General features: G+C 47.7%; 1 protein-coding gene across 4 annotated transcripts in view; it reads left to right on the top strand.

Moving 5' to 3' along the window:
- The first annotated feature begins 527 nt into the window (after positions 1-527).
- The window catches only part of AKAP8L (A-kinase anchoring protein 8 like), a 28,155-nt gene continuing 15,170 nt past the window's right edge, over positions 528-13,512 (top strand). For 2 of the 4 annotated variants that reach the window (XR_010378087.1, XM_010998905.3), the window contains exons 1-8: positions 528-659; positions 5,474-5,548; positions 9,688-9,720; positions 10,026-10,266; positions 12,147-12,600; positions 12,692-12,788; positions 12,872-12,942; positions 13,311-13,374. Coding sequence is in view for 3 of the 4 variants with exons in the window: in XM_010998905.3 (XP_010997207.3) it covers positions 647-659; positions 5,474-5,548; positions 9,688-9,720; positions 10,026-10,266; positions 12,147-12,600; positions 12,692-12,788; positions 12,872-12,942; positions 13,311-13,374 (1,048 nt within the window). In the remaining variant the exon portion in view is untranslated. Of the gene's footprint in view, positions 660-5,473; positions 5,549-9,687; positions 9,721-10,025; positions 10,267-12,146; positions 12,601-12,691; positions 12,789-12,871; positions 12,943-13,310; positions 13,375-13,512 lie in introns of those variants that run through there. The other 2 variants (XM_031437488.2, XM_064479950.1) reach the window with 2 other exon arrangements.

Genomic DNA, 13,512 nt, shown 5'->3' with positions numbered 1-13,512 from the left:
GTTGATAACAAAACATAACATTTCTTTAGCATACCTAGCACTGGACTGATTTCTTTACATACATTGTATGTTTGAACGTGTGCCCAGTATCTTGTTTGGCGCTTAGTTGTAATTTTCATTCCAATATGGCTACCGTGTTCATTTTGGAGCTGAAGGCAGAGAAGTTAAGAAAAAGCCTAGGTTGGCACAGCACCCACAGTGGAAGAGCTGGCCCTGGTGCAGAGCCCTTCGTTGCAGACCCGGCTCCCTCTGGCGGGCCTCCAAGGTACAGGCCTTTCTCCATCTCCGCCTCGCTTGGGCCTCAAGCCTTTCCGTAGTGTACAGCTCCGCCCCTTCGAACTCTACGGGATTCCATCTTCAGGCCGTCTCCTAGCCAATCATCGTGGTCTCTGGATAACAGGAGGCGGGAGTAGGGCGGGGCTCTCACGAGATTGGTAGCACTTTCAGCCACTGGCATGAGGATGCACTGAGATCGACAGCGGAGCTATCCAACAGCTGTGAAGCCAGGGTCCGGGGCGAGCCAATGCGGTCGGGAGGCGGGGCTCGATTGTGTGTAGAAGGGGCCGGGGGTGATTGTTGCCGCTATCGCTGCGTTGGATGCGTGGAGCAACCACCGGATTTCTCGGGTGCAGTGTTCGCTTCCGCCATGAGCTACACAGGTGGGCTTGGCAACGTAGGGGGTCGGGCTCCGGGTGGGGAGGGACAGGGATGTGCCAGAGGTGAGCCGGGCTCGTCCGCATCTCCCCCGGGGGTTGGACAGTGCCCTTTCTGCGGTCACAAAATGGCGCCGTGGGCCCGTCACTTCAGTTTTGCGCCCCTCACGCCTCAGCGCCTCAGTTCTCTGCGCTGGCAGCCTTGCTTCTCGGCTCCTGGCCTCCGTAAGTCTTGATTTCTGCTGCCTGTGTCCATGGGCTCCGGCCTTGGTGCCTGAGTTCTCGTCTCCGTTTCCTGGCCGGACCTCCTGGGCCCTCTTCGCCCTTTCTCAGGCGTTGGCCCTTCAACTCGGTCAGTGGACTCGGCTGCCGTCGCCATTGCCATAGTCTCCCCCGCGCAGTTTCCCTGCAGAATGCCGCAACTGCCCGCTCCACCGCCGCCTTTGCCTGCCCCCGGCCGGGAGAGGTGCCAGGCCCCACGGGGGATGAGTAAATGAATATTCGAAGGGTTCAGGATGTGGAGGGAACCTTGGGTCCTTAGGGGCTGAGCCTGGGCCTTGGGAGGGATGACTCGCTTTCATGTTAACTCACTCAGCATCTGTCAAATTCGTCGCGTCAGGTGCTGAGTAGGCACTGGAATACTGACAAGAATTCCTCAAGCATTTTATAGAGGGCAGACCATAGTCGGCAAACAAATGAACATAGTATATATTATGCGTTGGTCAGTCCCCTGAGGGGGTTGCTGTATTACGTGGGGTAATTGGAGATCTCTAAAGACGCACATTTGAGCAGAGACCTGAATGGAATGAGGGCTTTAAGGATATCTGGCCCGGGGGGCCCTCAGCATAGAGACCCAGGTGGTAGGAACTGCCTCGCTTGTTAAAAGATCAACCAAGGAGAGCAGTGGGATTTGAGCAAAGGGCAGGGTGAATGATGAGATTAGAGAGGGGGCCATGAGATATGCTTGGATGATTGCAAATCATCCCTGGATGAGTTCAAAGGCTGCCTGGGTTTGCCTTGGAAATAACTGGTGTGGCTTCTCAGCCAGGAGCGTCCCCCTTGATGGGGTTATTGCAGGCTTGAGCATGTGTGGTTGCCGGGTAACCTGCATTCTACTTGGAATGTTTAGGACTGAAAATGGAACCTGACCCTCTGGGGCTGCTCCATAGGCTGCTTTATATTGATCTAGACAAGAAGGTGGTGCCAACACTCCCTACTCCAGATCAGAAGCTTGGCAAGAACCCCAGTTTTTTAAGCAACCATCTCTCAGCCCGGTGGTTCTCAACCAGGGGCAGTTTTGCCCTCCAGGAGACACTTGGCAGTGTTGGAAGACATTTTTGGTTGTCACTTCTGGGGGTGGGGGTGCTACTAATGCATCTGGTGGATAGAGATCTGGAATGCTGTTAAATATCCTTCAGTGCACAGGATGGCCCTACCATAAAGAATTATCTGGCTCCAAACATCAGTAGTGCCAAGGTTGAGCAACCTTGCCCTAGCCTTTCTGTGCCATTCCTAGTTCAGGAGAAAAATCAGTAGGGTTGTTACTGACATATCTGGAATTGAGATGTAATCCTTTCCACCAAGTCTTACTGAGAACTGGAAGACAGTTCTGTGATTTTTAGGGGCAGGACTGCTGAAGAAACCAGGAGATGAATGGGTGGGTGCTGTGGCATAGCTTAATAATGGAGCATTTATTTTTATAGACAAGGAAGTTGAGTTAGAGGGGTCGCTAATGACCAAGTCTGAATTTCAACTCCACTTCTTGTAGGCTGTAATTCTGGGTTTGAGTGGGCACTGAGGTAGTCAAGCTAATGAGTTAATGATTAGTTTTTCCTTGATCTTGATCATCTGAAAACCACACAGCGGCTTTATGAGTCTTTCCCTTTTAAGAAGCAGACCATTAAAGCCAAAGGCATTTTAAGTCACATTTCAGACAACTATTTGCCTTTAAGGAGAAGTTGTAGGAGGCTTTGAAGCAAACGTTACCATTATTACTAACTGTAAAATAATACATCTTTTTGATAATTTGTCCAGCTTTTGAACCTAGTTTCTTTATGTATGTTTGAGAAAGAAGATTCCATCTCTAGCACTAAGGGCCAGATTGGAACAGTGGAAAAACAGGACAAAAATCCAGTTTTAGGCCTTCAAACAAAGGTCTGAAATGCTACCAGTCTTTTCATAGGAACATTTATTATCTCACATAGTTTCTGTGTGTTAGGAGTGCACAAGTGGTTTAGCTGGATGTTTCTGGTTTGGGATTTCTCATGAGGTTACATTTTGACTGTTAGGACTGTAGTCTTTCAAAGGCTTTACTGGGCTTTGAAGATGACTCAGACTCATGTGACTGACAGGTTGATACTGGCTGTGGGTTCCTAACCATCTGGACCTCTCCACAAGCCTAACAGAGGGTCCTTACTACATGATGGCTAGTTTCCCCGAGAGTGAATGATCTAAGGGAGAGCAAGGAGAAGCCTCAGAAGTCATACTTAGTCATTTCTGCAAGATCTTATTGGTTAGACTGTCCACCTCTATTAGTTTGGAAAGGGACAATATAATGTCAGGAGGCAAGAATCACTGGAAGCTGTCTTGGATGCTGGTTACCCCCAGATAGTAGAGGTTGGAGGCAACCTAACTTAATTCCAGTTGTCCTCTAATTTTTGTCACTTTCTATCATCTCCTCAAAGAATCCTCTTCTGAAAAAAAAAAAAAAGGAAAAAATAAAACTGAGAAACTTTGTGTATTTTTGAGTGAAAAAGGATGTCAGAGGGGCTGGCCAAGAGGGAGGGGCTGTGATACATAGTTATAAATCTGGGACCTGCCTTTTCACTTTACAGGGCCAAAAACTTGCTTATTTTATTTTTTCACTTAGAGCTTATCAAGCTGGTAAATTGAACCAAGAAGATAATTATTTCTGATTCAGACAAGAATTTATCCATAATTGGAGCATAATTAGCTAAAGAAGGTCCTCCCCTGGAGACAGTATTGTGGAGCAGTATATTAATGTGGGCAGGACAAAACCGGAGCAGAGGTTGCCATTGAGCTCCAGAGCTTTGACGGATTGTCTTTCCTTTTTCCCAGGGAAGTGCAAGGGCCTCTCTCCCCTGAATACACAGATCTTTTGCTCTGTAGTTTTTGTACCATGTCCCAGTATATATTCCTGTCAGCATGTGATAGGTTCCAGTTGCAGCTGCAGTTACATACAAACCACATTCCCTAAAGTCTGGGGCCATTTTGCCCCTGGCCCTACTGCTGAACAAAACAGGTTTACTCAAGCTAGTTGAGTAAACAGTGGGAAAGGCCAGTACTTTTTATACTGTTAGGCTTCCCTACAGGTGAACCATCTTTGATTGCTTTCAGTGTTTCTTACGTACAATTATTGATCATCAGTACTTATAATTTAGGACTTTCAGGACAGTCCTTGGTCCCTGGAGGGAATCCATTCCAGTGTGCCCTCTTTAGATAGGGAAGGTAAGAAAGATTGGATTTGTATACTTCTGGCTCTCATTCCCTGGTACCTAGTTCCCTCCTCTGGGAAGTAAAGTATAGGTTCTCTGATCCTTATTTGAAACTGTCGGAGCTCTGTATGTTTTGGAATTCCGGCTTGAGAGGACATTCCACAGCACCTGCACTGGGGTCTGGGGCAGCACCTTGTAATTAAATGCTTTATGTAAACACCAAATGGAGTGAAGAAAGAGAAAAAAATGTCCTCACAGGTCAATTTTGCCCCCAAATGATTGTTGACACCACATTTGAGGAGAACACTTGGTTTTCAGGCGTTTTGGACTTTGGGATTGCCGGGTAAGGGATCTTGGCACTGTCCCTTTAGTTGGCCGTGGTGAGGATGAAGCGAGATAATGCAGCTAGAGCTCTTAGCGCCCTGCAGGGGGAACACTTGTTCAGTGTTGGCTGCTGTTGCTGTCATCTTTGTTACTGCAGTCTTAAGAAATGAACTAGAAAGACTGTCAATGAGTATGTGAGTGCCTACCCAGGGAAATGCACTTGGTGTATGCTTTTGTTGTGAATAAGCTGCTGGAGGTGCTGGCTTTGATTTTTAGGTTATGAGTTGGCTCTGATGAGAACAGGCAAATACTGCTTTTTATGGTACCTGTCATAATTTCAGTGCTAAGGGTAAATCATTTTAAAAGTACAGTTTTAAAGATAGCGTCAGGATTCATCATAATCTGTTGTAATCAGCATTTAAGAGCAGTAGTTTCTGGTAGAGGTTCAGATTTTCCTTATTTGGTACTAATTCATTTTAAGTTGAGAAATAGAATGAGAATTGAGAAGATAGGAAATAGTATATATACATATATGTTATCTATAATACTTATTCCATATAAACTTGCTAAGCCCAGGTAATTACATTTAAGAGATAATTATAATACACACATTTTTTAATGGGAAAACTAAAAGTACAAAGCTGTTTTGGTTTCAGATTTGGGGGAATGGAAGGGGTATTAATTGTCTTAACATTGTTCAAAACTAACCCCCCTCATTTTTTGAATTGGAGCTCACCTTTCAGTGATTTGATAAAAATATTTTCCTCATTTAGCTGAATAATTTGGGTACCTGTTTATCAAAACAAGATACTGGTTTAAAGGTTTAAAATTTTTTATCTAGTTCTGACATAGCAAGTTAAACATAGCCTGCCTTTCATTGGTTAATATGTCCTAGAGGTGTTATTAAAATATTCAGAAGCTAGAGTTTTGGGCAGCTTTCCAGTGAGGGGAGGGTCTACCAGCCAGTCTCCACTGAAGAGTAGTCTTAGGTCATTTTCATGCGGCTTTCTGGGGTTTTAACCACATTGTACATATGTTTAGGCTTTGTCCAGGGATCTGAAACCACTTTGCAGTCGACGTACTCAGACACGAGCGCTCAGCCCACCTGTGATTATGGTAAGTGTGGGTTCCTGGGAACTGGACGGTGAGTGCTTTTCCTTCTGGTGGCAGAGCAATCCCATGTTTTCTTAGTTGCCTTTGACCTTGCTGTCATACAGTCTTTTCCAAATGCAAAGTTGATTAAAATGGTGTGGTGGGTGGATGGAATAGCTGGTACTTCCCTTTGGGGGCAATTATGGGAAAGATGTCTGTGTTTTTGAGCAAGGTGGAGTTCTTGGGGCTGTAAATATTGGTTCCTTTGACCCTTTGACATTTTGTTAGAAATACCTGTGGTCTGTGACAAATGTCTGTCTTGAGGGTCTGGAAAGGAGAGTGGCCAAAGTCCAGAGGACTGTTCTGAGCAGAAACCAAGCCATTAACTTAGCCCTAGGGTAGTTCATGGGACCCCTGTGCAGGAGAGGCTGCCTGTCTGAATCTAGCAGGCGTTTATAGACACAGTCAGACCATCTCAGGTCAGCGGGCCCCTCACACACAGGGTTGAGAGAAAATTTCCCGTTGATTTCTCAACTGTGGACAGAAACACTAAATCTCTAATTCAGAAGCAGCCACTCGACAGGATCCATAGATGTTCTGTTGGTGTCCTTCAGCAGCCCAGAACTGCCAGTAAAATTAGTCCTGTGGTCTGTGATCCTAGTTGTCCGTCAAGAAGGAGCCCCCTTTGGAGCTGGTTGCTGAGATGGGTAATTGGTTTTACTGTCAAGGTCTTGGGAAAGACTGAGCCTACAGTCATGTTCCCTCAGTTGTCACTGATTAAGTAGACATAAGTAAGCTTCCCGGAGTATTAGCAGATAGTCCCAGCGGGAGAGGGAGACTTAACATGTTTTGAAATTGAGTAAGGAGGTGGTTTGTAAATAAGGAAAAACTGGTTTGCATGGCTTCTCTATCCTGCCCTCCCTGCCTCACCACTTTTCAATCATAGACCCAAACTGCACATCTCTTTTGAATTATTTCCCCTCGGGTTTATATATTCTGAGTACAGGCTTTTTAATCAGATGTATCGTTTGCAGATATTTTCTCCCAGACTGGGGCTTGTCTACTTACTCTCTTATCAGTGTCTTTTGAAGAATATAAGTTCTTCATTTTGATGAAGTTCATTTTATCAATCTTTTCTTTAATAGAGCATGACTTTGGTGCCTAACCTAAGGTCACAAAGACTTTCTCCTAAGCTTTTTTTTAGGTGCTTCATAGTCTTAGGTTTTATATTTATTTTATGATCCAGTTTGATTAATATTTCTACCAGGTGTGTGGTATGGGTCAAGATTCTTTCTTACCTTTGTTGAAAATTTGTTGAACATAATATGTGTGTGTCTCTATCTGGACTCTAATTCTGTTCCATTGATTTGTGTGTCTAAATTTCCTCTAGTTCCACACTGTCTTGATCACTATAGTAAGTCTTGAAATTTGTGACTGTGAGTCCTCCAGATTTGTTCTTTTTCCTAAATTGACTTGGCTATTCTAGTTCCTCTGTTTTTGCATATAAATTTTAGAATCATCAATTTCTATAAAAATTCCTGCTGAGATTTTGAGTGGAACGGTCTTGAATATATAGGTTTATTTGGGAGAATTAAAATCTTAACAATATTAAACCTTCCAGTGCATAAGCATAGTATGTCACTTCATTTATTTTGGTCTTTGATTTCTTTCATTAGTGTTTTACAGTTTTTTACACACAGATCTTGCACCCATTTTGTTAGATTTACACCTAAGTATTTCTTGTTTTTGGTGCTATGGTATATGATACTTTAACAATTTCCATTTGTTCATTGCTGGTATGTAGAAATTTGATTGATCTTTGTATATTGACCTTGTAATAAATTGCTAAGCTTATTCACTAGTAACTCTTTTTTTGTAGATTTTTTTGAGTTGTTTTGCATAGACAGTCATGTTGTGAAGGAATAGGAATGGTTTTACTTTTCCTTCTACCTTAAATTGCAAGAATAATATAACAACATTTAAATAACATTTTGAAAAACAGTCAACCAAGATCCCACCATTTTAATATTTACCTTTTGTCAGCATACTTATTTTAGGTAGTTGAGTAATTAATACGTGGCTAGAGTTGTGTATCCTGTTTTGCTTACTGTTAGAAGCATTTTCTTGTGCAACATAAGGCTTGGTAGATTGTTTTATGATGCCTGTGTGATATCACTGAGTAGGGTGGCTATAATGTGATTAACTGTTACGGTAAAGTTGAACATTTACATGGTTTTCTTTTTTTGCTCTTAAAGTGTTGTCTGCTATTACCATCTCCTTTTCCTTACTCTCTCTCTTTTTTTTTCCCCCTTTTAAAAAATAAATTATATCCTCAAAAATTCTCTTTGTCAACCACGGTCTACTCCCCTCTGAATGGAAGTGAATTCTGATGTTCCTTTGCAAGGGTCAGGTCTTAGGGAGTCCTCAAAGAGCATAATATAGAAAAAGATTTCCCCTGAAGGGTCCTGTCTGGGGAGCCCATCAGGGAGTCTGAGTTGCTCCAGGCCTAGCAGGTAGCACATAGGAAGTGCTTGCCTGAGGCCCTGTCATAGCAGCCGCCGGCCTGTCCTTGTGCTCACAGTTAACGCTCACTCCTACTTCCTTTACTTCTGCTTCCTTACTCCATTCTGGCAAGTCCTCAGCAGCTGAAGCCTGGTGTGGGGCAGGGACATCATATTCTACCCTCACAAGCATGGCCCCAACGGGTCTGCCTTTGCCTCCCAGTCCTGTCTCTTTTTGAATAGCTAGTGTCCACTGTCCTGGGTGCAAACAGGCATGTGGCCAGGCTCTTATTAGCTGCTGGGACTAAGTGTGTGTTATTCCTTCTATGGCTCTGCCTGCATCTCTTCTTGCCTGTAAGAACACCTCGTTTACTGCTCACTCACTCCTTACATGATTTCCAGCTGCTGGCCCTTGCTTCTCTATTTAGCATGTCCTTTAATACACCGTGCTCCAGGCCTGAGGAGTGCCCAGGGCTACAAGCCTCTGTTCCGTGCACTCTGAGCATGATAATTGTTGAATAAGCAGATGGATGAGAAGCCTCTGCTTTGGTTTCTCCAGCTAAAAAGGATTTTTGCTTTGTGAACTCTCGCATGCCCTTGGTTCATTAAAATAGTGGTCGTCCAAAGTTCCTTGCTGGCTTCAGATACCTCCCCATTCGTTTGTGCACCGAAGGAGGAACCTAAGTGTAGGACCTTGACCTGCCTGCCCCACCCCTACCCCTGTTCACCCTGGTTCATCTTCTCAGTGTATACACTCTTGCTTACCTGTGGCTGGATTCTACTGTTCATCACACTGCCATCTCACTGAGCCTTAGTCTCCTGCCCTCGAATGAACACGGCCTGTCTGTAGGGCAGAGGCAATGTGGAGTAGGAGGTGACTCTTGGGTCCCACCAGAGACACTGTGAAAATGGTCACCTGTTCTCATGGACTCTCCTGGGGAGGAATTGTGTCTGCATGACTCAGCTCTCACTTGGCTTTCCACTTTTTCAGTTCTCAGTGGCTTTATGTGTCTGAAGGAATCAGTTTTTTAAACATGCTGTGATAAAATCCAAATATTTAGTTTATAATCCAGTTTGTTCTCTCAACAGCTTTTTGCAAGCTAGGAGCAGTGTCTTGTCTTTCCCTGTGCTGCTGCATTCCAGCTCAGCACACTCACACAGTTCAGGGTCTCGGTGGTTCCCCCTGTTAAGGCAGACATATGTGGGACCAGGGTGGTCAGTTTCTCTGCCCCAGATGGCTTTGTCAGGTGACATGAGTGACAATTTCAGAGTGGATATGAGCTCTGCTGAGCTTCTTGTACAGCGTAGGGTCTGTGTGAGGTGCTGGAAACTGCTCTCTTTCTTTGATTGTTGCTTAGGGGCAGAAGTAGTCTTCCAATTCTAGCTTTTCAAGGAAGGGATATAGGAGCCTAATTCCTTAGCGGAGAAGATTGGGAATGGGAGGTTCCTTAAATAGCGGATAGTCAGAGTCACAAAAGGTTGGGCACCAGGGCGACAGGTGGCCTGGGTCATTTATGTAGTGCTCTCAAGCTCAAGGCATCTCGGTTAGGGGAGGTTCAGTCTCCTGTAACCACTCAGGTATTGGGAATCATTGTCTTTGTGCCTGAATTAAACTCTTGTATTAAGCAATTGTGGATGTAATTGCTCTTTTACTTTTTGTAGGATATGGAACTTGGAACTCTGGGACAAACAGAGGTAAGTATCACTCCCATGGTCACTCTCCTCTCCCTTGGGATTGAACTGGTTGATATTTTTCTGCCACTGCCCAGCTTAGCCAAGGTTTCAGGGTAGGGGGTTGCCTTTGGGGACCCCAGGTACCCTGGGGCCAGCTCCTCCTTCACAGGAGGACTTACCAGATTGACTTGGGCCCACCCAGCCTTAGGTGGCCAGGGTCCTCGGCTTGTCTCTGTGACCAAAGAAGTTCTTGTCTCTGTTTGTCTCTCTGTCTGCCTCTCCTTGCCCCCACCATCTTGTCTGTCTTTCTGTCTCCCCCATTGCAGGCTACGAGAACTATGGTTATGGCTATGGCTATGGCCAGGATAACACCACCAACTATGGGTATGGTATGGCCGCTTCAAACTCTTGGGAAATGCCTAACTCTGACACAAATGCAAACCCTAGTGCCATGGGTAGCACCAGTGCCGATTCCGTTTTGTCCAGAATTAACCAGCGCTTAGATATGGTGCCGCACTTGGAGACAGACATGATGCAAGGAGGCGTGTACGGCTCAAGTGGAGAAAGGTGAGTGGGCACCTGCCTAGGGGCTGAGGCTCTGCAGGGTCACCTCTTGACCATTGTCCCCTGGCATCTCCCTCTTCTGACCCGTCTCTTGTGTCTGCTTTCTCCTCCTTACTCTGCTACTGGGGCTTCCCAGAGACTGCTTGGGGTCCAGTGCACTTTCTCTTCTCTGGCCTGTGACCCCTCTTCCCTCCATCCTCCCCCTGCTGCCTGGTGATGAGCCCCTCCTCCAGCTTGTTGAGGAAGGATCAAGCCCAGACTAGGCTGGCTTCAGTGTACCTGCTGAATGGCTCTTCTCAGAAACAGTGTTCAGTGGTTCCTCCCTCTGGAGACAGCCATTTGAAGTCCTTGTGATACTTTATCAGAGCAGGACAGATTGGAGTGGTTGTGAAGGGTGGGATGAGCCTATGGGACTGATTACAGCCAGCTGGGCCAGCCCACATGAGGGGCATAAGGGACACTTTCTGGCCACCCTTTGGTGTTTTATAAATGTGTACCTGTTGAGCCTCAGAAGTGCCTCTGTGAGGAAGTGTTGATGTCTCATTTTGCAGATGGAGAAAGTGAAGCACAGGCAGGTCACACCTCTTGCCCATAGGCACCCAGGAGTAAATGGTGGAGTTGGGCCTCCCACTGAGATCTGTCCTACCTCACAGCATTATGCTGTGGGTATTTGTTATTGTCTGAACTGGTGCTGGCCCAGGAGTTCTTGTACACTACTGAGGGCTTTCAGTGAGGAGGGCACTCGTATTTCTGGCACAGGATGGAGTGGAGCGGCCTAATGACAACTGACGGATGGGGGAAAGCAGAGATTAAGGAGGAGCCTGGCCAGGCACTGGTGGGGCCTCTAGAGGGGAGGGTGCCAAGGAGACTTTTGCTTGCATGGGCTCTGTAGTAAGCAAAAAGTTGTGTGGGGAGACCCAGCACACCCCCTGCCCTTGTGCCCAGCAGTCACGGTGCTTGGAGCTGAAGCTATGAAAGGCAGGGGTTGACTTGGGCTAGCATTGTTGCTGGTGCCAGCTGCCTTTGTACCTTCTTGCAACAACCTGGAGCCAGAGAGCAGGGTTGAAGTATGGAGTGGCAATTGGGTAGCACTGGCCACTTCTCTCACAGCTGCTGGTGCTTCTTGACTGCCCTGCTTTGGCAAGGAGACATGTGAGGTCTGGGCCTGTGGGCTGCAGCCATGATTAGAACAGCTCTCTCTGATGCCCTCTCTTCCCTACACGGAATATTTAGCTTGCCTTCCCAGTTGCTTTGTAGGGTTTGATGCCCTGTCCTGGGCTCCAGGGTTGATAAGAGCTCATCACAAGAGCTCTTTTTCTAGTCCCTGGGCAAGCTTGCAGTGTCTTTCATGGCAAACATTCCTCATTTTATCTTCCTTTTCATTTTGAGTGGTGAAGGCCTTGGGAGGGATTGTAAGTGTCTCACGGGTGTTATCAGCCCCAGTAGACAAAAATTCATGTGCTAGACCGCCCATGTACTGCAGGATGCTAGGGTGCTTGCCTCTGCCCCCGAGGAGCATGCCATGCGTGGCGTTGTGGCTACTGAAGACACATGCACATTTCCTGTGGCCTATGGGCTGTGGGCTGTCTCTTCCCCTGAGACGTACTTCACTCTAGTTTTCAGTCTTTCTTAAGGTCCTCAAGCTGGTGTATGGCCACATGCAGGCTTGGGGATATCAGCGGAGGGACCTTTCCTGCTTCTAGAACTCTGTTCCTGAGAGGCCTTTTAATTGGCATTTCTGAACATTGAGCCTCCATGATAGGGCGGGGTAGGTGCTGGTGTGGGGCTCCCTATCCCCAGGACAGGGAGGCTCTGGGGAAGGCAGGAGCAGTAGGGTGATGGGACCTGAGGGCCTCCCTGATGCTTGCCACCTGCCTCTGCAGATATGATTCCTACGAGGCCTGTGACTCAAGGGCTGTCCTGAGCGAGCGTGACCTCTACCGGTCGGGCTATGACTACAGCGAGCTTGACCCTGAGATGGAAATGGCCTATGAGGGCCAGTACGATGCCTACCGCGACCAGTTCCGCATGCGTGGCGGCGACACCTTTGGCCCACGGGCTCCGGGCTGGGCCCGGGACTCCCGGAGTGGCCGGCCAGTGGCCTCGGGCTATGGGCGCATGTGGGAAGACCCCATGGGGGCCCGGGGCCAGTGCATGCCTGGTGCCTCCCGGCTGCCCTCCCTCTTCTCCCAGAACATCATCCCTGAGTACAGCATGTTCCAGGGCATGCGTGGCGGGGGCACCTTTCCTGGTGGCTCCCGCTTTGGCTTTGGGTTTGGCAATGGCATGAAGCAGATGAGGCGGACCTGGAAGACCTGGACCACGGCTGACTTCCGGGTAAGTGGAGGGGGGCTTGTTGGTCTGTGGCTGAGCAGAGGGAGGGGCCTGGAGCCACCCACCCTGACCTGGTTCCCTCTTTCTGACCCAGACCAAGAAAAAGAAGAGAAAGCAATGCGGCAGTCCCGACGAGCCGGACAGCAAAGCCACCCGGACAGACTGCTCCGATAACAGTGATTCAGATAATGGTGAGCCTGGGCACTGGGTCCCTGCCCCCGGGCCTCTGCCCCGTGGGGCTCCTGGGCTGAGCTTGTCTCTTCTTACCTTTCAGATGAGGGTACTGAGGGGGAAGCTGCAGAGGGCACTGAAGGCACCGAGGCTGTGGACAAGGGCTTCAGAGCAGTAAGTGGCCCCAGCCCTGCACTCTCTGTCTGCAGATGAGGCCTGTGAACAGTGGGCTGCCTGAGCCCCGGTGCCATAGAACAGGCCTCTCCATGGGAGCTGCAGTCCAACCTGAGTTAGCTCTGTGTGCACACATGACTAGCACAAGGAGGCAGAGGTCTAGTAGAGAGCACGGGCTGCCAGCAGGCCACTGATCCAGAGGGTGCATTTTCTTATGAGAAAACAGCAGAATGAGTCTGTGTGCAAGGGCTCTTGGGAGGATGTGAGGCTCTTGGCTCAGTGCCTGGCCTGTAGCAGGGCCTTGTCCTTACAGCCATCATGAACAACTGCACATGCTTTAACATTGAATTTTTGAAATTGTGTCTTAGGAAGGAGAGGATGAAGACGGAAAAGAGGAGGGGAAGGAAGAAGGCAAAGAGGATGCAGAGAAGGGTGAGTCTTCTGAGTGGCACGGGTGCTGGGGTGGCTCTTCCAGGTGCTTGTGGTGGGAGGGGGTCTGGCTGAGGGCAGGGTTGTGGCAGAAATGCCAGCTTGGGCCATCCTTTATGTGGCTGGGTATGTGCTGGTAGG

The sequence above is a fragment of the Camelus dromedarius genome, chromosome 27, assembly GCF_036321535.1.
Source record: "Camelus dromedarius isolate mCamDro1 chromosome 27, mCamDro1.pat, whole genome shotgun sequence".
NCBI lineage: Eukaryota > Metazoa > Chordata > Mammalia > Artiodactyla > Camelidae > Camelus > Camelus dromedarius.
This window is presented reverse-complemented; position numbering and strand designations above follow the sequence as displayed.